Source organism: Notamacropus eugenii, chromosome 1 (genome assembly GCF_028372415.1).
Source record: "Notamacropus eugenii isolate mMacEug1 chromosome 1, mMacEug1.pri_v2, whole genome shotgun sequence".
Lineage (NCBI taxonomy): Eukaryota > Metazoa > Chordata > Mammalia > Diprotodontia > Macropodidae > Notamacropus > Notamacropus eugenii.
In genome coordinates, this window is record NC_092872.1 from 15,665,153 (window position 1) to 15,692,908 (window position 27,756).

Below are 27,756 nucleotides of genomic sequence, written 5' to 3' on the forward strand. Positions count from 1 at the left end.
TCTTTTTAAAAAAATATATTTTATTTTTCCCCAATTACATGTTAAAACAATTTTTTACATTTTTTTAAAAGTTTTGAGTTCCAAACTCTATCCCTCACTCCCTCCCCTCCCCTTTCCTGAGAGAGTAAGCAATCTGATATAGGTTATACATGTGCAATCCCATAAAACATTTCCATATTAGTCATTTTATATACAAGAAGATTTGAACAAAAGAGAAAAAGAAGAGAAAGAGAAAATAGAATGCTTCAATCTGTATTCAGACAGTATCAGTTTTTCTCTGCAGGTGGACAGCATGTTTCATCACGAGGTCTTTGGGATTGTCTTGGATCACTGTATTGATGAGAATAGTGAAGTCATTCAAAATTGGTGTTACTATGTACAACTTTCTCCTGGTTCTGCTCACTTCATTTTGCATCAGTTTATGTAAGTCTTTCCAGGGTTTTTTCTGCCCCCACTCTTCAGAGTTGTGAATAGGGCTCACAAATAAGGAACATTGCATGTTAGTTTTTTCCAGTGTTTGCTTTTTTTTTTTTACAATTTTGTTCTTTTTTCCCCTTTAAAAAATTTCATTTTTATAAAAGATATCTCTCTGGGAGAAAAAGGCATATGGGGAGAAATTTAGGTGATGTAAAACTGAAGATTTATTTTAAAAGCATGTCAAGGACAGACATTGCTTTCCTTCTGTCATTGAATTCAGAGCAATTAGACTAATACTTGGCACACAGGAGGCACTTCATAAATTCTTTTTGATTCATTGTTTGGTGGTCTAGAGGAGAAGAATGAGGTCAGACATGGTGTGGCAGTTCATTTTGTTTTGTTGTCCTTTATTTTAAGAAAAGGTTCAGATGGTATGGGAGGGTATGCGAAGATGAAAACAGTGTTCAAAAAGCACCAATAAAACATCTCTTAAAAGTGACATGGAAGTCAGTTGCAGAAGATGGACTGGTATGCATGAATTGCATTCTGGGGGCATGCCTACATCAATGAGATCCCGGTGAAGTCCATTGGGATACTGGAGAATGTGAAGTTTGAAAAATTACATTTCTTTCGGTCTACTTAAGGGCTTCTCAGGGACATATCTTTCACACATTCAAACAGGATTGCAGCATTATGCAGAAATCTGCAGTGAGTCATTTGGTTATTATTTTTATCCTAACTATTTGGAAAAAGATTCTAGTCCGGCTGAATCCATGTGCCAGTTCTCATCTATTTCTATTGTAATAACTTTCAAAGCAGAGATGCAAAAGGGACAAGGATTACAGTGCTAGCTAACTCTGGTATACTTCACCCACCTTCTTCAATGTCTATCTTAGATTTCACACTGAGGGACTCTCAAAATGGCCCAGGGAACCCATGGAGGCAACAGCTCACATTTTGTCCCTTTGTGATTTTTCAGGTTTGTATGCAGCCATTATCTCCCCTAATGACCTGTGAGGTGGGAGAGGACAAGGATTATTCCCATTCTGTAAATTAGGAAACTGAGGCTCCAAAGGGTGACAATGAAAAGCTATCAGTCAAGTCTCAAACCCAGTCTGTCTCCAAAGGCTTGTTTTCTTTTCATTAAGAAGTGCTTCCTGAGAGTCACCTATAAACCAATATCTTACTACATTAATGTTTATAATGCAAAATTCTTTTAATTCCTGGCAACAATTACTTTGCAATCCAAATGAACATAAGTTCTTTGAGGACATTTTTGTCTTTGTATTTCTAGTGTCTCACATAGTGCTTGACACATAGGAACTTAATAAACGCTTGCTTGCTCCCTCCTCTATATCTCATCAGAAACATCGCCATTCCCATTGGTACTAAGATTTTGTTTATTTATAATAACTCATCTTCATAGCATTTTAAGTTTTGCAAAGTATCCAGTGGGCCTTCTTTTCTCTATATACATTAATAGTGACTTCATCCACTCTCATGATTCCAACTATCCACCTGAATGTCCTGTGAATTTCAATGAGTCCAAATACAATTGATCATCTTCTTCTTTAACGAATTTCCTTCTTTCAAATTTAGATATTTCTGTTAGAGACACCACTATCTTGGAGTTATATGTGATTTTTCCTTTCTCCCTCATACCCACATCCAATCAATGGCTAAGCCTTGTCAGTTCTACCTCTAGGATATCTTTTGTACTTGCCTATTCTTTCTGCTTTCACATGAGGAAAAAACTCCTTGTTCAGGACCTTATCACTTTTCATCTGGACTGCTGTAGAACTCCACTGGTCCAATTGCCTCTAGCCTCTCCCCCTTCTGGTGGGGGCAATTTCTTCACTTCCACCTCCCATTTCCACTCCAGTTAAGCTTGTTTTTCCTTAAAAGGTATTGAAACTATCATTGATTGGAACAAGAGACTAAAGCTTGGACCGCTGATGCAGGTTCCTGGTCATATGAGCACCAAAAAGTCCAAACTGCTAGAGCCCTTTTATGAGGAATAAGAAGCTGCGCACAACTGAATCAGAGCTTCTGGTTGTGCATTTTTCCCCTACTATGGCTAAGTAAACCTCCACTTGTTAACTGTTAGATGGATTAGGAGTGTCTCATTTTATTCTAATTGCTCACCTAAACTACCACAGGATCAGCCTGGGTCAGGACCAGCCCATTACAACTGCATCCTTCCATTGCAGCTGTCAAAATCATCTTTTTAAGATATGGGTCTGAATATGTCATTCTTCTGTTCAAAAACACCCTGTGGGCCCCTATTCTCTCTAGGATAAAATGCAAACTCTGCAGCCTGGCATTTAAGGCCTTCCACAAACTTGCTATAACCTGTCTTTCTAATCTTATTTCATGTTACTCCTCTCTATAGTTCTGCTAAACTGATCCTGTTAGCAGTTTCACGAACTCAGCACTCTGCTTTGCAAATGCCACTATAACCTCCATGCCCAGAGGGCACAAATTCATTACTTCTACCTCTGAGAATCCCTAGTTTTCAAGGTTCAATTCAGGTTTTACATCCTACGAAAAGCTTTTCATGATTCCCCCTCTCAAAATTTTATATATATATATATATAAGCTATACTTATCTGTGTGTATACTATATGGCAACATATTAAATTTGAATTCACAAGGCTCACATCAAGTACTGATTATATGCTCATTTGTTGTATGTGCTGTACCCCGTTTTCTCCTTCCTAGTACTAAGATCCTTGAGAGCAGAGATTGTTGCTTTCTTTCTTTTCTTTTTCTACCTAGCACAATGTCAAGAACGTAGAGTAAGTATATGGCAAATGTTTGTTGAATTGAAGATTTTTCCCTTGCAACAATCTTGTAAGATAGGAAGTACAAATATTATTATCGTTGCCATTTTGTAGATGAGGAAACAGAGGTTCATAGAGCTTAAGTGACTAGCCCGACAGACATCAGAGGCAACACCTGAAGCCAGATTTCCTGACCTCCCAGGCTCTTTCCAAAAGGAGATGGGAGTATGTCATTAAGAGTTTTCTATCCAACTGAAATATTCCTTGGATCAAAAAAAAAAAAGTCTGAGACCCATTTATAGAGGATGAGGAAACAGCTCCAGTCTCCTCTTGTCACTATTTTTTTTTTTACCTCTTTCAGGTAGAAGTTATATTAGTATATATTGTGCTACTATGGATCAGAGTTTCAAAGTAAGATTACAGGCACGTTTTCCTTTAGTGATCTCAACAGCTTTTCTCATACAGATATCTGCCTACGTCCTTAAGATTTATTCTATTTAGGCATGGGGCTGATTGTTGAGATGCTTATGCTAGATCTGCTGATACATCATACATACATTCATACATCATAACTTGCCAATCCTAAGTCAGCTACACACTGACTCCTCTGACTCTCTCCGTCCCAGTTCTTCCATCTGCTAGATGAAAGAGTCCTAACTCCACATGCTGTAGAGCTATATAATCTATTTATTTAAAAACTTGATTAAGTTCAAAATGCTATTCAAAATTCAATGGCCTAGATGAACCATAGGTCCCTTCTTAAAAACAGTTGAATAATCAGCCTTCAGCCTCTGAAAGAAACAATGAATACAGGGGAATTTAGGGCAACATGGGAAGTACAAACTAAACCAGAATGAAGAGAGGAAACACGACAATAGACAATATCAGAAGTCATCATAATTATCGCTAAATGCAATGACCAGTTTTGACTCCCTGGTATTGACGTACACTTTCGTTCTCTTGGTGGAAAAGTAGAAGATGACAGGTACAGAATATTGCATGTGCAGTTAGAATGACATTGCTGTTTTGTTGTTTGGCTTTGCTTGACTATTTTTCCTTGTTACAGGGAAGTTTTTAGCATGGGGAAGGGGCAGGTGACAGAGGTATATGGGGAGACAGATGGCTGTGGTGTAAAAGTACAAAAGACATCAACAAAATATTTTTTAAAATCAGGAAGATCTCTGCTCTCAAGGAATTCAGAATGTAGCAGAGGGAAGTGATAGCAATATAAATAACTGTAAAGATTTCCATCCAAAATATTATTTCAGGGGTGTAGGGATGAAAAATACCCTCTACCAAAGTAGGACTTCTATTTCTTTTCAAGTTCAATGCAGGAAGTTGTTATGAGAGGTGAAGTGATGAAACCTGTAAGCATTTAAGAAAAAAATCTGCTGGAATACTAATGTAGCAAGAATTAGGTTTTCCCTGGTCTAAATATCACACTAGAGCAGTCAAGCCTAGCTACTGACAAAAATGCATAAGAGCAGATATGCAAGACAGGTGGTGGGAGAACAATGACCTGGCTTTTTTTGTCCTGGCTAAAATTCACTTGCTCTTAGCCAGGGAATACCTTGAGAACATAAGAGTATCAGAACCTTAAGGCAGATAATTAACCACATCAAAAAATTTTGACTCCTGACTAGCTCCGCAATCCAAAAGAAAAGATTTACCTTAGCCTATGAGAAGTGTGCTTTCTTTTGGCTGGGTATGGAGCCTATGATGAAAGAGCTTATCATTCTGCTTTCATTAAAGAGTTCTTGCCACTATATCCTAACAGACTAAAGCCAAGACAGCTTTAGCCTTTGAATGGATGGGCTCAGAAGAGCACCTCATCAGTGGAGATCATGAGGATTGATGTCTTGAAGAAGATATCAAGGGTCCTGCAGAGTTAAAGATCCAGTTGCCCTTCCACACGATTCCCACATGTGGGCCTCTCATGAGGATCCCTGGGCATGGTCACTTCCCCTAAGAATGTTTTATTAGTAGGACAAGGTACCTTGCCTTTTTGGAAGGAATATTCTATCATAAATTTTCTTGGAGTGCTATTGCATTAAGTGCCTTTGCTCTGAGCTAACTGTCTTCTAGCTGACTTGGGAAAATTAAATGGACTGGTAAGAGCTTGTGACCTATTGTTTTTAATGGATATGGGCCCATAAGAGTATCTTGAACAGATCCACTAAATAACTAAAACTAATAACTGTAACGTTGTTATAATTATTTATATTACATGATAATATATTGTGAAAATGATTATCATAACATCATTATCTAATTAGTGCCTATTCCTTTGATTGCCTTTTAAAAAATTCACACAAAAGTTGTAAAATAGAAGCAATTCAATCATTAGAAATTGGTTTTTTGATGGGCCAACAAACAAGGCAAATCTGATTGCTATAAAAGGCAAAACAAAATAAAACAAAAACACCTCTAAGCCTAGACAGATTTTTGATTTTTGGTTTAGGCTTGTGACTAGCATGGGTATCTCCTGGTATGGAAACGCCACTTCATAGATGCAGGTTGGTTTAGGAATCTGTGACCTGTACCCAGGTCCTGTTGATTTCAAGGCTAGTCTTCAATCCACTATGCCATGCTGCCTCTCTTAAGCAGAAGTTGCTTTAGCTAAAAAGCAATTGAGCAGCTCTTGATCTGTACCCAGATGATGGCAACAGCCAACCGTATTTTGAAGACCACTGTCTAACTCTATCCAATGTGTTATAATGAGTTGTACACATACCAAAAACTTGGCCAAATAGTCATTTGATATACTACATATAACTTTTGTTGCCATCATAAAATCAACTGACTTTCTCAGAAAAACATTTTCCACCCAGCAGAAATCTGACATCTTTCTTATGTTATTGGTAAAAGGAAACTCAATATGGAGCAGAAAATATATTATTAGTACATTGTGAAAGATATGAAATACAAAAACCCAAGGAGTCACTGTTACGTGCATATTAGCTGAGCTGTTCTTTGAAGGTGAAATCCCACACCATTCACAGATGACAAAATTCCTTCTTTTATTTGGAATGGAGTTTTTTTTTGTTATAAGGTATCAAGGATCTCTAATCTTGGCCAGGTCTGATGCTCAATAAGAATGTGTATGGATGTGTGCATGTGCATGTATAATTAATGACAATTTGTGACAAAATGCAGTTACAAAGAGGCAAATTTAAGCTTAATGTAAGGAAAAACTTCCTAGCCTTCAGAGCTATGAAAAAGTAGACTGAGTTGCATTGGAATCTGGTACATTTTCTTTTCATTGCAATTTTCAGGCAGACGGGATGATCACTCGTCAGGTATATGGCAACAGGGATTTTGTTCAGTTACAGATTAGACTAGAACAGACAGGATCTGAGGGCCCTTCCAACTCTAAGATTTTGTGCTCTCTGTTTTATCTTTGTGGTCCTCTCAATGCCTAGCAAAAATGCCTTGCACACAGTAGGATCAACGAACAAATGTGGATGATACATGTACAATTTTGCCTTCAGTTCCCCTATGAACTCTCATAGAGGTGGAAAGCATCCAAACATACAACAGAAGAAAGGAAATAGGCAGTCCATCATAACACTAGAAGCCTCAATCACTGTTGGCAAGGCAAATGAATCCCAATTATGGTGCTCCAGGCTAGAAAGAAATGAAAGCCATTCAAAATTGGAGAGTTTAGATGGGTTATGCCTTCAGACTTATTGGAGAGGAGGGGTATGGAGAAGAAAGGGTTGACCACCCTAGAACCTTAAAGTTGCAAGCTTTTAGACCCTTGGCCAATGTACCCCAAACTCCCGCAGATATAATCTACCGTCTCCTTTCTGTGTGTAGTCTGTCTTTGTGAATGTTTTACCAGGATCTTATTAGATCTAAACCCCAGCCTATTATTTCACTGAAAATTTTCCCAAAGCCGTACCTATTTTAATCTTGGGTGTTCCCTCTTTTTTGTGTGGAAAGTTACTAAGTGCATGAGTAAGAGAGAGAGAGAGAGAAAGAGAGAGTGTGTGTGTCTGTGTGTGTGTGTTTGTAAGAGATTTACTGGGTCTGATCTAAGAAGTTTTAATGTCAAAATCAAAATATCCAGAATTCGTAAGACATTTATGGATAAGACACACATCTAGTTCTGGTGCAGAATATGGAAGAAACTTGATGTTCAAGTGGTATCCTGCCTGCTACTACTCTGCAGGTTAGGAATTGTTAAGGCACTTAACCCCTAGGCCCCTCACTTCCCCAACGAACATTTCTCTACCCAACGCAAAACAAACCAAAAAGAAGGTAAGTGAATCCAAAATACATGACTAAGTGTATCCATCCCTAAGAAGTGGCTCTGACAATATCCAGAAAGGCTTTTCTAGAATTTTATAACAATTTGGGCTTATAGTTAAACCGGAGGCTAGAGAAGAGTCCAACATGCCTCACTAGGTTAGGCTCTACCACATAGGCCCTCTCATTCTTGTCCTGTAGAAATGAGTAGAGGGCCATGTCCTTGGCAAAGCCATTGCGGCAGGATATCTCAGTGAGATAGCTCACCGTCCTCTGGGCTGAGGAGGCAGGGAAAAGCATGGCAGGAGTGCAGCACTGTGTAGTAGGGACCACGTTGTAGAGAGCAGGGGCCAGCCGCCGAAGCTCCAGCAAGTAATGCCGGCCCACCAGTTCTGCCAGCCCCATGCTGTACAAGGAGAAGAAAAGAACAATGCGACAGCTCAGTCTTGGGAGGTTGGCAATCTTGATGTAGGCCCAGCCGAGCAAGGGCCCCGAGAACATCCCCACACCAAACCATTCCAGAATCCTCATGGGCTCTGGGTTGAAGTAGCGCTGGAGTCTCTCAGGGTGATAAAGCTTCAAGTAAAGGGCATTTCTCAGATGTGGCTCAGACAATCTAGTTTCCAACAGGTGCCGTAAGACATTAAAGATCTGTTCTTCAGGAATGGCGTCATCTTCCACCATCAGGATGTATTCTGGGTTGTAACTCTGCAGGGATTTCTCCAGGCAATAGGCATAGTCCTGTTTCTCTTTTTCAAATGTATTCCTGAAGACCGTTCTGCTAACGTTCACCCCCTTGGTGCCTGCAAATCGGCTGGTCACAGGCATAAAACTGGCCAGCAGCTTGGCATCCTGGTGTCTGGAGCTCCCATCCACATCACACAAGAAGAGCTGATAACTCAGGCATGGCTGACCACACTGATGAAGTAGGCGATGGAACCGAGACGCCACCTGTAAGACATAGTGGAACTCAGGCTGTCGGTATACTGTGATGATGGTAATCAAGAGCCAAGGCCGTGAGGGGACCTGCCCACCTTTGGGCAGGGTGGTGTTGAGGGCCTGAAGCTTCTTAAAGTAGTGGAATGCAGCCTCGCCCTCCTTCAAGCTCTGCTCCAGAAACTCCTCGCTCATCTGGTTCAGGTGCCAGTGGCGTGCATAGAAATAGGAGTGGAGGAGGTGGTGGCAGGTCAGAGGGGCCAAGATGCCAAACGTTATGATGGTCAAGAAGAAGAAATGGAGAGCAGGGCTGGACCAGGACAGCAGCCGCAGCTTAAGGAAAAGCATCGTGGAAGAAGGAGTGGCTGCTCTGATTCAGGCACGTTTCTGGTGCTTCTGGTCCCAGAGGCATCTGATTATGGAAAAGAGGTCATCATCCCTAAAGAAAAAAGGTAGAGAATGGCAAAATAAGGTCAAAAAGTAACAGGCCTTTAAGAAAAGTATGGATGAAACTCAGAACACACCATTTTATACAAAGGAAGGGAATTTCAGCCCAAATGTGAAGTTGGGTGGTTACCACTCTTTAGTATGTGGAAGGCTATAACTTAAGTGAGTACATGATTAAATTGGGAGTACATTACTACATAAGAATAATTCAGCTCTGCCAAACAGGGTGGTATGGGGGTGGCGAGGAGAGGAAAAGATGGCTGCAGAAGGAAACAGAAGAAAGATATGATGCTATGGGCCAGAACTTCACCAGAAATGGAAAACAAGACCATCTGCACTAACGTAATATTTCTTTAATCAGCCGCGGTATTTGCTGCAACTTTACAGGATGGAAAAATCTACCACTAAGATTGTAGTTGTCATTAGGAAACTATGGAAGAGTTTTCACTTGGGTCAGTTTGGTTTCTCACCGAAGGGTGAGGATGACTTCCAGTCAATCCCAAGACTTAAGCCACTGTATGGAGAATCATGTGCTCTGGCAAAGTGTAGGGACCATGCTTCCTTCTGAGACAGGAAATCTGATTTTCTTTGCCTTTTTCTTCTTACAGTTATCCCTTCCATATCATGGGGCTTAGGGTTGCAGCGCCCGCCTATCTGGAAAATCTGTATAAAATTTTTTGGCCCTTCCTTCATTCCAGACAAGACATCTGAATTTTTTTTCTTTTATGGGATGTTTACAGCACCTTATTGTAAAATTTGGGTTAGGTATTTGTTCTTAGGCTCTGTGTCATCTGCTCGTCTCTGTGTGTCATCTGTAACTTTTTGCAAAACTCCCCCAAAATTTCCATTTAATTTCTTATGCCAACCCGCCACATATCAAAATCACTATGGAAAAAGTCACGATATGGCAGGGATAACTGTACTGTCTTTGGGTAAGGAATGGCAATTCCAAGCCCCAAGACAGGTCCTTGTTAAGTACTAAGCATGCAGTACCTCTGATAAACTGCAAAATGCTTTTATTTGCAAAACTCTCTACATGGGGTCAATTATGATTTCTAGCTGCACAAGTTATTGCTATTGTAGAATATCTGCACCACATTGATCTTTGAAATTCGTTCCTCTATGGCACTAGAAAAACAAGCGGGAGGATAAATCTTATGCCTTCCTGGGACCCCAGACATCATCACTCCAGTTTGAAGATAGGGATAATGAACTGCAAAATGTAATCCAGCTAATTTATAGGAAAAGAAAAATTTAAATCTGAAGAGATGTGAGAAGGAAAATGTAATACCAGGCCCGGCTAATAAGGGCACCAACTTGATAATACAGACTCTGCAGGAATCATGGATTCTAGTGTCTCCTAAAACAATGAGGAGAAACATGAGAAGACTTACATAAGCTGAAACAGAGGGCAGTGGGTAAAACCAGAACAAATTATTCGATGACTGCAAAATACAAAGAAAACAGTAAACAAAAGGAAGTTGAATTCAGGTTATTTGTAATGACAAATATCATTCCTAGAGAACAGATGATGAAATGTATCTTCCTTTTTTTTCAATAGAGAGGTGAGAGACTACAGATGTGGAATACAATATAGGGTGTCAGACACAGTCATTGTGTCAGCTGATTTGTCTTAAATATTTTTATTATATTTAAGGCAAGCTAAGCGTCTTTAAGGAGGAATGACTATATTTATAAAAAAAAATTTAAAGAAAAAATTTTAAGAGAATAAAAATGAAACACAGAAGCCTCACCTCAAGCAAGTAATTCAGTCACCTTCTCCTTCATGCTCTTTAGATACGAAACAGAATGTGATCTGTCCCCAATCACTTACACAAGAAATTCAGAACATGAGATATATAAACTCTGAATTTGGTTAGAACAAAGGTGGTATTGCTAAGCAGAGGTAAGCACAAAGACTATACTTGTTATTTCACTGGTATAGGGAACTCTAAGGGGAGGAAACACCCTTTAGTAACAGAGGTTGGAATATTCCATAATTTTAAATTTTGAGACTTGCCTAGAGGTCAGATGACTTGCCCCAGGGTCACACAGACACTACATGTCAGAAGTAAGGTTTGGACTGAGTTCTTCCTGACTTTTTACTGTCATGCTACCTCTCGTCTATAAATACTTGCAATATTACTAATATTCCCATTTATGTGAACTTCACCATTCACTAGGCCCTTTTTCCTTACAGTAGGTCTTATAAATATTCTTATCTTCTTTTTTACAAATGAAGACCCTGAGACCCTGAGAAATTAAACGAACTGCTCATGATCATGATGGCTGGTGAATGGCAACACTGGAACTCAGACCCACGTCTTCTGACTCCAACTCCTGTACCCCACCTCTCCAGGACCGGGCACTAGCTTAGGGCGCAGTGTCAGTGAACAGCAGCCATCGTTCCCAAATCAAAAGGAAAACAACACAGAACTAAAAGACTGATGCTAGACTTCTGGGTCCCTTCAAGATCAAACAGCCTTTGAAAATACCGAGGGTATGCAGAAGGAATGAGCTCATCGGATTGGTGGCAGGCAGGGAGCCAGAGTAACTCAGCTTCCCAGGAAGGACACAACTGCAGGGCAGTAACATGAATCCCAAAGCTAAGAACTCACCTGCTGACAAAGTCCAATGGTAATTGATCTCCAAACCAGGACTTCTCACACTTTTTAGTTTTGAGACCCTTTAACACTCTTAAAATTACTGAAGATCCCAATGGGGAGATACACACACATACACACATATACACACACATATTTATGTGGGATGTATATTTACCATAATGTGTACGTAATGTATTACATAATATACATGTATTACGTAATATACATGTGTGTAATGTATACATACACGTGTGTATACACATATATACATATATGTATATATACATACATTATGGTAAATATACACACATACATATTTATATATATGAGTATATTTCCCATAATGGAAATTAAAATAGAACTACTGTGTAAATAGTTTTGACCTTGTAGACCCCCTGGAAAAGTCTCTGGGTCCTCTAGGTGTCCCCGGACAGCACTTTGAGTACCTCTGTTCTAAGTTACTATGAATGACAGATGGAAATGGACTGATCAAGAAAATGAGTAGACACAGCAGATTGTGTTTTTGAAATGCAATGATGAGACAACTTGAGGACAGTCACCTATTTGTGTCTACTGGTGACCATCTCTCTAGGGTTGGGGTGAGTGGGGAAGGAATAAAAGAAAGCTACAGGATAACTTTATTGTATATTTAAAAAGAATTGTGAGAGGTCAAGTCACTGGCTGGGAAAATGCCCAGAAAAGGGAAAAGAAATAAGACTATTGAAGGCTACTTTCTTGGAGAACAGGCATTTCCTCCCTTCCTTTCTGATGAGGAAGAACAATGCTTACCATCAGGCAAAGACACAGAAATCAAGGCTTCTGTGTCCCAGCCCACCCAATGGGCTCAGGCCATGGAAGAGCTCAAAAAGAATTTTGAAAATCAAGTTAGAGAGGTGGAGGAAAAACTGGGAAGAGAAATGAGAGAGATGAAAGAAAAGCATGAAAAGCAGATCAGCTCCCTGCTAAAGGAGACCCAAAAAAATGTTGAAGAAATTAACACCTTGAAAACTAGCCTAACTCAATTGGCAAAAGAGGCTCAAAAAGCCAATGAGGAGAAGAATGCTTTCAAAAGCAGAATTAGCCAAATGGAAAAGGAGATGCAAAAGCTCACTGAAGAAAATAGTTCTTTCAAAACTAGAATGGCACAGATGGAGGCTAAGGACTTTGAGAGAAAGCATGATATCACAGAACAAAGAGAGAAAAATGGAAAAATGGAAGATAATGTGAAATATCTCATTGGAAAAACAACTGACCTGGAAAATAGATTCAGGAGAGACAATTTAAAAATTTTGGGACTACCTGAAAGCCATGATCAAAAGAAGAGCCTAGACATCATCTTCCATGAAATTATCAAGGAAAACTGCCCTGAGATTCTAGAACCAGAGGGCAAAATAAATATTCAAGGAATCCACAGAACACCGCCTGAAAGAGATCCAAAAAGAGAAACTCCTAGGAACACTGTGGCCAAATTCCAGAGTTCCCTGGTCAAGGAGAAAATATTGCAAGCAGCTAGAAAGAAACAATTCAAGTATTGTGAAAATACAATCAGGATAACACAAGATCTAGCAGCCTCTACATTAAGGGATCGAAGGGCATGGAATAGGACATTTCAGAAGTCAAAGGAACTAGGACTAAAACCAAGAATCACCTACCCAGCAAAATTGAGTATAATACTTCAGGGGAAAAAATGGTCTTTCAATGAAATAGAGGATTTTCAAGCATTCTTGATGAAAAGACCAGAGCGGAAAAGAAAATTTGACTTTCAAACACAAGAATGAAGAGAAGCATGAAAAGGTGAACAGCAAAGAGAAGTCATAAGGGACTTACTAAAGTTGAACTGTTTACATTCCTACATGGAAAGACAATATTTGTAACTCTTGAAACATTTCAGTATCTGGGTACTGGGTGGGAGTACACGCACACACGCACACATACATAGAGGCAGAGTACACAGAGTGAATTGAAGAGGATGGGATCATATCTTAAAAAAAAAAATGAAATCAAGCAGTGAGAGAGAAATATATTGGGAGGAGAAAGGGAGAAATTGAATGGGGCAAATTATCCCTCATAAAAGAGGCAAGCAAAAGACTCATTAGTGGAGGGATAAAGAGGGGAGGTGAGAGAAAAACATGAAGTCTACTCTCATCACATTCCACTAAAGGAAAGAATAAAATGCACACTCATTTTGGTAGGAAAACCTGTCTCACAATACAGGAAAGTGGGGGACAAGGGCACAAGCAGGGTGGGGGGGATGACAGAAGGGAGGGCATGGGGAGGAGAATGCAATTCGAGGTCGACACTCATGGGGAGGGATAGGATCAAAAGAGAATAGAAGTAATGGGGGACAGGATAGGATGGAGGGAAATATAGTTAGTCCTATACAACACAACTATTATGGAAGTCATTTGCAAAACTACACAGATTTGGCCTATATTGAATTGCTTGCCTTCCAAAGGGAAGGGGTGGAGAGGGAGGGAGGTAAAGAAGTTGGAACTCAAAGTGTTAGGATCAACTGTAATGTTCTTACCGCTAGGAAATAAGAAATACAGGTAAAGGGGTATAGAAAGCTATCTGGCCCTACAGGACAAAAGAGAAGACGGAGACAAGGGCAGAGAGGGATGATAGAAGAGAGAGTAGATTGGTCACAGGGGCAATTAGAATGCTTGGTGTTTGGGGGGGGAGGGGATAAAAGGGGAGAAAATTTGTAACCCAAAATTTTGTGAAAATGAATGTTAAAAGTTAAATAAAAAAAAAAAAAAAGGAAGCAGAGGTCCTCTGTGTCTAGGTCCAACCTGCCAATGTTGGACTTGATTAAAAAAAAAAAAAAAGAATTGCAAGTTGTATATTTGAAACTTTGCAATTTGCAGTTTCATGAGCAATTATCTTTTTTTATTATACCACGTTATAGAAATGCCTGTTTTACTACATAAATTAAAAATAAAAGAAAACAGGGAATGCATTTTATTTAATTTCTGTATCTCTCCTAACATCTATCACAATGGAGACAAGTACAAATAAAATCCTGTGTTGGGTGAGAGGCATGAAAGACTGTTTCCCACTAGAAGGGTCATAAAAGAATTAACACAGAAGCTTTGAACTGGATTTTAAAGAAAGGCTTCAGTATCAACAGATGGAGACAGGGATGAGGTGTTCCGTGTGGAAGCACACTGGCATTCAATAAAATGTCACTAAAGTCGCTGAACATATCAATATTTAAAAAAAAAAAAATCACTAAAAAACTCCGCATCACATATATTTCAGCTGTTCATTTTCTCATAGCTTTTTCTCCATCCATATTTTATAAGTACTTTGGAGTACTTATAAAGGACTACTTTATGAAGACCAACCCAGAGGGGCAGAGAAACTAATTTTTATTTTAATAAAACCTATGAATCCAAGCATTTGCTGCAATTCCCATTCTTGTGCTTTTATTACAGTTGAACCCTTCATGTCCTATTTCTTGAAATCCCTCTTTTGGTACTTCCTCACCTCCATGCTTCGTAGAGATGTATCCTACACAGACAGACAGACTAACAGACATCCCCCCCCCCCACATACAGAGAACACCCCACCCCCATCTCTATCTGTTGAAACGCAATCCTTCTTTCAAAACTCAGCTCAGAGCCTTCTGTATTAATTCTTACACAAGTCTTCCAGTTGAAAACAACCCTTCTTGCCTCCCACCCAACACAGATTGTTTTTTGGCCTTGTCTTATATAGCAGTCGTATTCTAATTTGAGTTAATGTGTAATGTGTTTATATGTCACATATAAACTTACAGCTCTACTTATAGCAGAATAGGTTGTAAATTCCACGAAGTCAGTCAATCAGCTAACAAGTGTATTTATGAAGCACTTACTATGCATCAGGCATTGTGCTAAGAACTAGAGATATTAAGAAATGCAAAAATATGGTCCTGTCCCTCAAGGAGTTTCACATTCTAACGAGGGGGATAACAGGCAAACAATATAATATACAGCGTAACTGGAAGGTAATCTCAGAGGAAGGGCCTGGAGGGCTTGGGGGTGGGGCACTGAGAAAGGCCTTTTGTAGAAGATGAGATTTGAGCTGAGTCTTGAAGGAAGCCAGGAGGCAGAGGTAGGGGCAGGGGCAGGAGAAGGTACAGTATTCCGGGCAATGGACAGTAGGTGCAAAAGCACAGTGCCAGGAGTATCATGTGTGATGCGTAGCAAGAACGCCATTACTTCTGGAGCATAGAGGAGGTGGAGGAGAGTCAAGTGTGAGGAGACTGGAAAGTTCCAAGGGGTCAGATCGTAAAGGGCTTTGAATGCCAAACAGAGCATTTCATATCCAATTAGGAAGGAGTCAGTGACGTTTCTGAATAGCAAGTGACTTTAGGATAATCACGTTGGCGGCTGAGCTGAGGATGGATTGGAGTGCAGAGACCTGAGCCTGCTGCAGTGGACCAGTGTGAGAGAATGAGGGCCTTCACCAGGGCAGAGAAGGGAATGTACATGAGAGGTGATGGACACAGCAGCGCCAAGACCTGTCAGCAGACCGGTCATGTGGGCAGAGTCAAGGACAACCACAAGCTTGCCCCAGTGAGGGGCGAGGGCCCATGGGAGGGACGCACAAAGGGAATCTATGCAAAGCATTTGGCAAACTTGAAAACACTGCATAAATGCTAAATTATTACTATTATTACACCTACCTCAGTCAGAAGATAAGGACAGGTGTGGTGCGTGGAGGGGCTGGATACACCCTGGGGAGGTGTGATGCTGAGGCCCGAGAGAAGGGGCGGTCCTGCAGCAAGCACCACCCTCCTGCCCCGGCTCTCAGCCATCCCTCCCTTCTTTGGTGTGGGGCAGTCCCACACAACATGGCCATGCCTCGGTGCAGAAGAGGGCTGACCAGGTGTTTTAAAGGCAGGGTCTTGCTCAGGCCCATTTAATGGGTTTCCAGACTTCAAAGTGAGAGGCAGGCTGGTGCCAAGGAGCTAGGAGTAATACACAATAGCAAAGGTGTGTATTCCACTTTGGTAAAAAGGCTAGTTGTGGTAGTTTTGTGTTACACAAGCATAGAAACGGCAGCTGTGATTCAGTGGAATAGGGAACTCCCAGGTGAGGACACTCCCTCTGCTAAGTCAGGCCAGCACCTTCTCTCTTGTATGTCAAGAGGTAGGACTTGAACTTATGTCTCATTAGCCTCAAGTCCCTCTCTCTATCCACTACTCCATGCTGTCCCTCTTTGGGTTCTGTTTGACACTGACCAGAAACATCTGCCTCCCTTTAAGTCCCACCCATTGGGAGCACCCCAAAGCAATTCTATTCTGTTCTACAGTAGTGATCAAATAGGGCACGCATTACCTCCCTTCCCCCAGTATATAAAAGACCATCCACTGGGCCATGCAAAGAAAATATCAGAACTGAGGAGAGCAGCATGGTTGTTCGGTTGATCAATAAACATTTACTAACAGCCTGTTACGTGCCATGCACCATGCTGGGAGCTGCTGCCTCCTTCTCTCTCAATCTCTCTGTCCCCAGGGCAGGCTGGGCGGGGATAGAGTCAGCCAAGCACACCTTTCTCCAGCAGACAGTCAATTACTCCCACCCAACCTGGCCCTCAGGCTCTCCCCAACTTCCCCACTCCCAGCAGCAACAGCACACACCTTGTCTGTCCCCTTTCATGAGCTCCTGGCTGCCTGCCTGGGATCTTCTCTTTCTCCATCCTTGGGAGAACAAAGGAGGCTCACGCAGGCCTGGGACAGTCGCCAGCAGGAGCAGCCAAGGAATATAGCACTGTGAGTAAGCAGCAGCTGTGGCTGCTAATAGGCGTGAGGATCAAATAACTGAGCATAGAGCTCTCTCATCATGCAGCTCTCCTCTAAGAAACCCCCAACCACACACCACGGGGCTGCTTGGAAGCAAATGGAGGACACGTTGTTGTTTGGTTGTGTCTGACTCTCTATGACCCGATGGACCAATGCAACAATGCTGTCCATGGCATTCTCTTGGCAAAGATACCACAGAGGTTTGCCATTTCCATCTCTAGTGGAGTACAGCAAACAGAGGTTAAGTGACTTGACCAGGACCACACAGCTAGTGCCTAAGGCTGGATTTGAACTCAGGTCTTCCTGAGTCAAGGTTCAGTGTTCTATCCACTGTGCCATCCAGCTGCCCCTTCATCTAGATGAAGGACATCTACTATCAGAAAATAGGGTCTACCTGAGTATCTTTACCATCTATCCTGCCCCTACCCCCCCCATACTTAAACCAACCACCCTCTAGCTTTGGAACTTGACCTCCAAATACCATGTCCCTCCTCTCTGACAAAGGGGATGATGGAAAGTCACTAACTCAATTTCAACAAAAGTCTTTGCATAAATAGTTGATGGGATAGAAAAATGAGTATTATAATTTATTAAGTAAGTGTAGCCAATAAGGTGCTTCTTCTGTTTGGCCCTCTCTACCCCCATGAGGCATTTTTTCCAGCTATGACATTCATAAAAACTAAATATTAAAAAAAACTGACTTAAAACTAGACCATCAAATCGATGTATCACAGTGTTAAACTGAGATTTCCAAAAATAAAGAAGCATATTCTGTTGCATTGATCTAACAAATTTCTTTTCTTACTGAGCAAAAAGGATTTTTGTACTAGTAACAAAATTTTGTTCCATTTTCATTTCATCCTTTAAAATGTCCATTTTTGTACATGTTTTATAACATGCATAATGTCAGTCATCAGTACATGTATATAATTTATAAATTGGAGATGTTCAAAATTTATTTTTACTGATGGGGCAGTGTGATCAAAAAAAGTTTGGAGATCACCATTTTACAAGCCAGATCTTCAAATTCTTAAAAGAAAGTAAGAGTTTTCCTCTAAGTCTCTTATTACATTCACTTTTACAAATCAAGGACTGAGACATAGCAAGGTTAAATACCTACACGTGCATCCTACAGTCGGTAAAACTTGACCCCAGCTCTCCAGACCCCAGTTCTAGACCCTACATCTAAGTTCTGTAGACTTTTCCCCCCAGATATACTAATATACCCATTCTATGGATCATTAAAATCGCTCCTTACCACCCTATGATGTATTGAACCGAAAAGCAATCAATATGATTGAACAATAAAAAACTGACATACCCTATCCTGGAATGAACTGCTCTGCAAAGGGACCAAGAGTCCTTTAGAATCTGAGAGCTTCTCAGTCTCTGTAACTTGTAGCGGAGCATCAAAGCCATTTAGAGCAACACTGTCAAACTCAAATAGAAACAGATCCCAGCGAGTCACATATAGACTTAGAAAACCATAAATTAACATTATCTATGTTGTACTATATTTTTACTTATTTTGTTAAATATTCCCCAATTATATTTTAATCTGGTTCACTTGAGGCCAGTGGGATTTGAGTTACCAGTGGGATTTGAGTTATAATACACTTCTGATGGTAAACCTAAGAATAATGGGTAGAAACTACAAAGAAGAAAATCTAGATTTATCAAAGGGAAGACTTTCTATCAGTGGTGCTAACCAGTGACTTCAGTAGTGTAGGAAAATTTCTCTACCAATGTGGAACAGAAATTGTTTCTCATTTTACCTCTTTGAGAGTTGCCTGTGGCAATAATTCTTAAACTGTGGGTCACCATGATGTGCCCAAGGTCACCCAACCAGAAGGCAACAGAGGCTAGACTTAAACCTAGGTTTTCCTGATTCTGAGGGTGGTTTTCCATTCTAAAAACATGGCAACTCACTAACAAGCTAGTTAAAAGTGGACTGGGAGGTCATCAATTAAAGGCTGGATGACCACTTCTCAGGAATGCTCTGGAAGGGACTTTTGCTTAGAGGTAGTTGAACCAGATGGAAAAGGAGAAAATAAGCACGTGTGTGTGTAAATAAATACATAACCTCCTTGCTCATATGTGTACAGTCATCCCCTCACATTCACAGATTTCACATTCACAGTTCTGGCTATTCACAGATTGACCACAGATAAGTAAATGGGAATTTTTGAAGATTTGCAGAAAATCGCAAATGACACACACTTGTAGAGAGAACTTAAAAAAAATTTACTGTCATAAATGCATAAATACTGTGTTATTAATGCATTTTAATAATTTACTACCATAAGTATACATACATACATTTATAATAAACTGTTAAATTTTGTTCAAAGAACTACAGGCTACTCAGTTTCTTTGAGAATGCTGCCTTTTTGTTTCTCTACCATCCAGGTTCAGTCATGTGATTTTCTCCCAGAGATCTTTGTACTTTGTTGTTAGAAGGAAATCCGTAAAGCAGCTGCTGCAGCTACATATTAATCTCTCTTGTGTAGAAACTGAAACTTTTTTATGGATGCAATGTGTTGTTTTACTTATTTTTTGTGTTAAATAAATGTGATCAGAATAATTAAAAATAAAGGTTTGGGGTATGCCTGGAGTTATTTGCAGTTTTTTCACATTTTCAGGGGTTCTGTGCCTTAATCTTTGTGAATATTAAGGGATGACTGTGTATGTATGTATGTGTGTGTATGTACATACACACACATATATATTCATCTATATGGATTACATATACATATACATTGCCTACTTTGTGCTAAGAGCTTTACAACTATGATCTCATTTGATCCTCACAACAACCTGGGAGGTAGGTGCTATTATCATCCCCATTTTACAGGTGAGGAAACTAAAGCAAACAGGTTAACTGATGCCCAGCATCACAGAGCAAGTAAGTATCTAAGGCCATGTTTGAATTCAGGTCTTTTTGATTCCATGCCCAGCACTCTATCCATTGCACCACCAGCTGCCTCAGCCACCTGGGCTACGTGGTCTATAAAGTCTCTTCTGAGTCTGGAATTTTACCTGTCTAATTGGTCTCCCTTCCTCAAGTCTCTCCCCACAGATGTCAAAGTTTTCCTTAAATTCAGATCTGACCACATCACTCTGCTACTCAACAAACCACAGTGGCTTTCTATTGGTTCAAAAAATATCAACTCCTCAATTTAGCTTTTGAAGTTGAACACTCTGGCTTCCATTCAGCATTTTATGTTAAAAAAGAACAAGAACAAAGCTGGATATTGAGTCAATCTGCAGTTGGGGTTTTCTGTCCTGATGTGAGAGGACACATGCATTACCAGAACTCTTTCAGAAAACTCCCTATCACTGAGATTTATAGTTCTCTTGACAACTCGTTTTGCTTTAAGAACTCATGCTATCAAGGAAGAAAAAATAAAAACTATTTTCTTTGGAACATTTCACATGACCAGTAAAACTAACTGTGCAGCATGGATGAATCATTAAACACAAATTCAGTGCAGACCCATTACTGTTGGAGAATTCAGAACTATAAGAATTATTACATAGATTTTTTTTTTAATCACAAGATTTAGTAAAGGGACTGGAATTCTATTCTCTTGTATTTTGGAGGAAAGCAGAAGTAGACAAAAAAGATTTCAACCAGGCAAGAAAGTTTCGGTCAAAACCAAAAGTCTAAACAAATCTGATTGAGAAGACATGAAGGTTTTTTTGTTTTCTTTTTCTTTGCAGTAACTCACTGAGGAATATGCTAATTTCAGCCAAAAAGTTTATTTCTTTACCTGATGAATTGTCTTGGGCACAGCATGTTGGTAACATGAATGAAACTGGACTCATAACTCTGCTGAAGCTGCCCAGATGAAAGTTATTTGTCCTGTCAGAAAAAAAAGAAATTTAAATGTATATCATCACTCTTGATTACATACTATTTTTTAGAAAATGCATCCTGAGAATCATTTGGTCTCCAAACTGTGTCATATCTACATTAGAGGAATTACTCATAGAGCACAGGAACCATTCCCTTCTCGCTCTGACCCCTGCATAACGCACCTCTTTTATGAAACATCTCTTAAACACTGGTCTTGGTTCTCAGAACTACTTTAAGTTCAGCCCAAAGCAAAACTTTTCCTCCAGAAACTTTCTTTTTGTCTATTTGTTTTCCTCTTACATTTCTGTATTTCATTTCAGGATACCTTACAAAGGAAGTTACCTTTCTCCGTTCATCTATGACATACTATACTAAGTAGTTCAGAGCTTTGTTTCAGCTGAGTCTTCATTACTCGATCTAAAAGTCAAATTCTTGACTATTTTAAATGACTTTCCTTAACTTTAAAATTTGTGCCCCTACCCTGAATCTTGGCTCCCATCATTAAATACATTTAATTACACCTCAATAAGCTAGAAAACATCCAGAGGAAAGCAATCTGGAATGGGAAAGATTACAAACTCATGCCACATGAGAAATGGTTGAATGAAAGTCAGGATATTTAACTTGGGGAAGAGAATACTTTGGGCATACGTGATCATTATTTTCAAGTATTTAAAAGCTATCGGGAGGGTTCAGATTTATTCTGCTTAGCCTTGGAGAGCAGAACAAGGAACAATGGGCAAATTTTGCAAAGAGATAAATTCAGGCTTAAAGGGCAGAACTTCTTAAAGATTAGAGTTAGCTAAAAACGGGGCTACCTCAGGAGGTATGTCTCCACCTCATTGGAAAATCTTTAAGCAAGGGGTCACTTGCCTGGTACATGAACAAGGGAAGCTTGACCAAGTATGAGTTGGACTAGATGGTCTCTGAGGTCCCTTCCAGCTGAGATCCTGTGATCACTGATCAAAAATATTGAAATAAAGACACTGAGACTTCAACTTAAGAAAGGCAAGAACTACTGCACAGTCAACTGAGCATTTATTAAGCACCTACTATGTGTCAGGCACTATGTTAGCCACAGAAGATACAAGTGCAAAGAATGAAATAATCCCTCACCTGCAAAGAGTTATGAAACAACACTCGTGAGATGATTTTTTCCCTATTATTTTATACTCCATTTCTTAAGATTGTTAATGCGTTTGAAATTCTGGCTTTATTGATGTCTTATTAATTGAATATGAATGCACAAAGATAATCAAGTTGTATCAAAGACAAACCACTGAAATTGCATACCCCTCATCTGCCACGTTATTCAATAGTTCTTGTAATGATCAATATCAGAAGACTACACAGTCCAATCTCTACTACACACTGTTCTGAATACCAGGTGAAATCAATAAGTTGGTAAGCTTGGGACTTTTCTGTCTTCAAGGTCCATTATTGATACAATACTCATTGTACTAATACTATTGTGATATGATTCAGCTGCTCTCCCATTTATAATCTGAAAGAAAATTAGTTTCATTAAGGTTAGCAAAAGTCTGTTGCAGACTCTTTTCAGGTCTGCTGAATGAAGACAGGTGCCATCCACTTCAGAGCACCTCACTTGTGTTCAAGGAGATGTTTTATTTTGTAGGATTTTGGAACAGCATATGCTATCCTTCCTCACTCTGGGGAGTTTAAGTAAATTCATATCGTTTTTTATAGAATACATACTTCAATATACATTTATACTTAGCTTAACATATAGCCCTTTAAAAGTTGCAAAGTACATTACGTGTATTTCTCATCTGATCCCCACAAGAACCCTGTGATATAGGTACTCTTGTTACTTCCATTTTACGGGAAAAGGAACTGAGGGTGAGAAAGGTTAAAAGACTTATGAGGTTATTTCATCTCTCTAATGGAAAAAGGAAAGATGACCCAAAACCCATCTAATGACACATGCCAGATAAACTCCCTTGGAAGATATGGATTGGCTAAGTATTGTGTAAGTGTTAACTGTTCTTTGTTTTTCTTTCATTCCTAAAACCAGTTGAAAAGGTCTCCCCCTCTTTTCACAATAATAACTTCATAAATAAATGTCTGTCTGGGTCTAAATGGCCCCATACCAGCTGGCATCATTGATATGACCTTCTATACCCTATCTTGTTAGGTAACCCTTTAGTGAAATGGAGAACATTTCATTTTTCTTCTCTCATTCACCTTAACCAATCACTGTTCTCAAAGATCACAAAGTGTGGATAACATTGTACCCCATACCAATCACCATCTTGGAATCTCTAAAAAGGTGCTAAGAACTTCAACACACATCAGAGACAGTCCTTTTCCTATACAGCTGGAGTCAAAAAACTGTTAAGAGTGTACAGTGTGCCAGGTACAGTGCTAAGTCTGGAGACAGAAAGAAAAGCATAGGCCAAGTCCCTGTCTTCAGGGAGTTCACGGTCTGATGAGAGAAGCTGTCATTTTTCAATACTATCCCTCTCCATTTGGGGTTTTCCTTGGCAGAGATACTGGAGTAGTTTGCCATTTCCTTCTCCAGCTCATTTTACAGATATGGAGACTGAGGCAGACAGGGTGAAGTAATTTGCTCAGGGTCACAATAGTTGTGAGGCCAGGTTTGAACTCAGAAAGACTCGTCGCCCGGCACTCTATCCACTAAGCCACCTGGCTACCCAGACACGGGAGTGGTTTTTGCTTTCCTTTTTCAGTGCATTAAGGCAGACAGAAGTTGGGTAACTTGCCCAAGGTCACACAGCTGGATGTGAACTCAGAAAGAGGAGTCTAGAAAAGGGAAGGAGGCAGGATTACAGCAGAGTGGGAGGAGGCTGATGATATCCTGCAGCCAGCGTAGGAAATGATACGAAGACATAGGAATTACAAAGTTGACTTTATCTTGAGTTTCTGAAGACAGTTAAGTCCAGAAGAATAACTGGGTGGGAAATAATGAGATGAATGTCCTGAGAGCCCTTCTGGGGAAAATAGCAGATATTAAAGGGAGCTTTCAAAAATGCAATGATAAAACATCTTTTATGTATTCGATTTTAGATTCTGAGTTCCACAAAGACAGGAAACACACGTTAATCTCTATATTTAATAGAACTCTGCACGCAGGGACTTAAAGTTTGTTGAAGTCATGATTGTTAAAAATATGAGCAAAAAAAATTTGAGACAGTCTTTTATCAAAAACACCTTATCATATGGGGGCAGCAAGGTGGTGCAGTGGATAAAGCACCAGTGCAGGAGTCAGGAGGACCTAAGTTCACATATCACCTCAGACACTTGACACTCACTAGCTCTGTGACCTTGGGCAAGTCACTTAAGCCCAACTGCCTCATCCTGGGTCACCTCCAGTCATCCTGATGAATATCTGGTCACTGGATTCAGATGGCTCTGGAGGAGAAGTGAGGCTGGTGACCTCACTCCAAACAAAGTCAAGGGCAAGTCATGTCATCATTTCTCAGATGGCATGGTCTTCTTTGGCAACAAAGGACGAACGAACACACACACACACACACCCTTATCACATGTAGGTCTGCCGTACAATTCTACCTTTTCTCTTTCACATTTGTTAGTGGCTTTGTGTCTACATCAGAAGGTAGACTCCAGGAAGCCAGACATGTTTTTCTTTCAAAACAAATCAAAACAAACAAAAAACTCTGTTTGTTTCTAAGCATTTGCTAGAAAGGTAACTCCAGTCTACTTTTCCATTCTTCTATTTTCTTCCCTTCAATTTTATGTGATAACCAAACTAGATTACATCATTTCCCATTCTGCATTGGAACATGCTATGCCTGGACTGACAATCCTATGCACCGAAATTTCTCCCCACCAGAGCACTGCTGAAGGGCTTCCTGTATGAAGCACCAGCAATGAAGCTCATCCTTCTTCCCATTCTTACAATGTCTTAGAGCTTGACTTCACCTATGACCTTTTGTTGTTCTCATAACTGACTTTTATAAAGTCTGCAAATCCCTCTTAATGCTAGCACGTTTTTTCTGTTGATTATCTCCAATTTAGCTTGTTTGTATAACGTTTCCATGCTGCCTTTTCCATGAGACCATGAGCTCCTTAAGAGCTGGTGTTGAAACAAATCTTTGTTCAGGACCTTGTCCTAGTGAATGAGACAAAACTCACAAAATAAGGGAAAGGGGTTTACGGTAGCAACCCAAGGCAAAAGCAGTGACCATGTCCTGGCTAGGAATTTCAAACCATGCACTCTGCTTTTATGGACAAGTTTTACAATAAAAGAAAGACAATTCTGCCACCTCAGCTTCTCCCCTGTAACCTCATCATAGGGAGATGAGATTGGTGAAATGCCTTTTCCTACAAGCTGTCTCTGAGCCTAGCAAGCTTTTTTAAAATGGAGTCCCTTAGACTGACTGAGCACAAATTTCAGGAACCCGTCTTTTACCAGTATCTATATCCCCAGCATTGAGTAGAATGCCTACCACACAGCAAGCACTTACATGTTTACTGACCGGCTGACTCAGGTTCTCTGGCTCCAAATCCAGTACTCATTCCTACCCTACTGTTTCTCAGCGTCTGTTTCTTCATTCAGTTGGTCTAAATATCTCTAAAGTCCTTCCCTATTTAACATCCTATGAGGCAGTGGCATTTATGAAAATAATCCTTACAGAATGCTCTTGGGGAAAGCATAATATAAAGGACAGGCCACTGGAGTATGAATCAGAATATCTGGCCTCCAGTCTTGGCTCTGGGCATTTAAGTATCTTTGTGGTAAAACAATAATGCCAAGTTCAGCCTTCCTTAGGATCAGTAGATAAAACTGTCCCCAAAGAGGTCGGAAACAACTTTAAAGTGCCATGCAAATTTAGGCTTAATTCTTTTTAACAAAGTTGGATCTGGACAAAAAGGAAACAATGCAACTCCACCCAAGAAACTCACTGGCTTTGTAATAGTGTAAATGAAAGCACCAAATGCACCAAAGCCTATTTGGACGAAAGTCCCCTTGGGTAGGGAGGAAAGAAAGGACCTAGGACTGTGGCATTCACAATACATAACCAGGAGGCAGTTGTACTCACCCAACAGGGAAGTGGGAGAAGAAGAAAAGGGCCCCGGGTCCTGGGAGGGTGCGGTGATAAGAGAATTTCAGGCTCAACTGTACGACTCCCATTCATTCCCATAACTAGCTAGGGCCTGCAAAATCAAGCTAAGATATTAAACTATATATAGTTACCTAGTCAGCTTGCAGATTCCAGCCTGAGATCTCAGATATGGCCCAAGTATTCCACTGACTAGTGTTGTGTTTCACCTGATAGAGATCTTCTGCATTCTGTAAAATTCCATCGCAGCCATGCCTGGGTAGCCCAGCCCTCTGCAGCACGGCTTAGAAGCGCTGCTCACCACTCACGGGTGGAATGCACCGGGTCTAGAGCTCAGGGTAATACCCTGGCTTCTCCTACTCTGCGTCCAGCAGCAGCAGGGTCTGGGGGGCCAAGAGGCCCAGGACAATGTCTGTCACGTGGTTTCAGGGGCAGGAGGGCAGGAAGCTTTAACTGGAAACCCTCAGGAAAGCCCACTGCGGACGCAGGGATGTGAAGCCGCGTTCGTTATCACGCACACGACCGTGAAGAGGGCTCGGCCAAAGCTCGCCCCCTTCCGCCCCTCCCCCCAGCTCCCCAGTTTCTGGATCTGCGGAATGGGGCCGAATGGGATCCGTTCTGAAGTCCCGGGCCCGGCCGGGATGGCCTCGGACCCTGGCTGGACCCGGCGCCCCGGGAGGGCTGCGTGCCCCCCGCGGTCCGCAGGACACCCGCGCCTTCCTGACGTGCTCCGGGCTCGGCTCGGGGCCCCCACAGAAGCAGCCCCGCTTCTGGGGCCTCCCCGGCCTCTGCGGGTTATCCGAGCTCGTTCTGGCTGGTATGCGGTGTACACACGGCCAGTGGACGCGGCTTCCCCGGGAGGCTGCGCGGGTCGGGAGCGCCAGCTGTCTGCTGCCTTTGGGGGGGGGGTCCCCAGCTCTCAGCCCTGGGCCTGATCATAGCACACGGCTAGGCAATGTATATATTATTGTAATATAATATAATAATAAAGTTTATTTACTGACCCGCTAGAAACGGCCGCCTTCCGTCCACGCAGCGCGGGCGACACCGGCCCGGCCCCGCAGGGATGCGGCCCCGCAGGGATGCGGCCCCGCAGGGATCCGGCCCCGCAGGGATGCGGCCCCGCAGGGATGCGGCCCCGCAGGGATCCGGCCCCGCAGGGATGCGGCCCCGCGGGCTGCTCGGACCCGGCGCCTCGGCTCGGAGAAGGGCCGGGCTCAGTGACCATCTCCATCCGCCTCCCTGCCAGCCCCCACGGACGTCCAGCCTGGGCACCCTCCCTTCGGGTCGGACCCCCCTTCCCCCTCCTCCTACCCGTCCCGTGGTTCTTCTCCCATGGGGAGGGGTATGCCTTCCCACCCCCCCATCCTGGGAGCCTGGTCCTCCCCCCGCCCACCCCAGGCTTGGAGGTCAAGGTGGGGGGGATGGGAAGGACGGAGGGCGGGGCCTCGCGGGTGCAGAATTCCTACCTGGGCTAGAACCGCGGCGCTTCCCATCCCGGGCCGGGGCTGCTCGCTTCCAGCCCGGGGGTCCCATCTATCTCCAAAGCCGGCGGAGGCGCCCTAGCGGCCGACCCGCCTCCTCTCCCGGGCCCGGTGCC

The 27,756-nt window shown here is 41.5% G+C and overlaps 1 protein-coding gene across 12 annotated transcripts; it reads right to left on the minus strand.

Moving 5' to 3' along the window:
- PGAP4 (post-GPI attachment to proteins GalNAc transferase 4) lies at window positions 1–27,756 on the minus strand. 12 transcript variants are annotated; one of them, XM_072654975.1, is made up of 6 exons: window positions 27,626–27,756; window positions 26,136–26,250; window positions 21,964–22,049; window positions 21,005–21,096; window positions 18,553–18,669; window positions 1–8,826 (listed from the first exon to the last, which is right to left on the minus strand). In XM_072654975.1, exon 6 carries the CDS (start codon window positions 8,733–8,735, stop codon window positions 7,548–7,550), a length of 1,188 nt encoding a protein of 395 aa, XP_072511076.1. In that variant the 5' UTR covers window positions 8,736–8,826; window positions 18,553–18,669; window positions 21,005–21,096; window positions 21,964–22,049; window positions 26,136–26,250; window positions 27,626–27,756; the 3' UTR covers window positions 1–7,547. The 12 variants fall into 12 exon arrangements, with proteins under 12 accessions (XP_072511076.1, XP_072511049.1, XP_072511058.1 ...); XM_072654948.1 differs by lacking the exon at window positions 18,553–18,669; XM_072654957.1 differs by lacking the exon at window positions 18,553–18,669 and having other exon boundaries at window positions 22,868–26,250.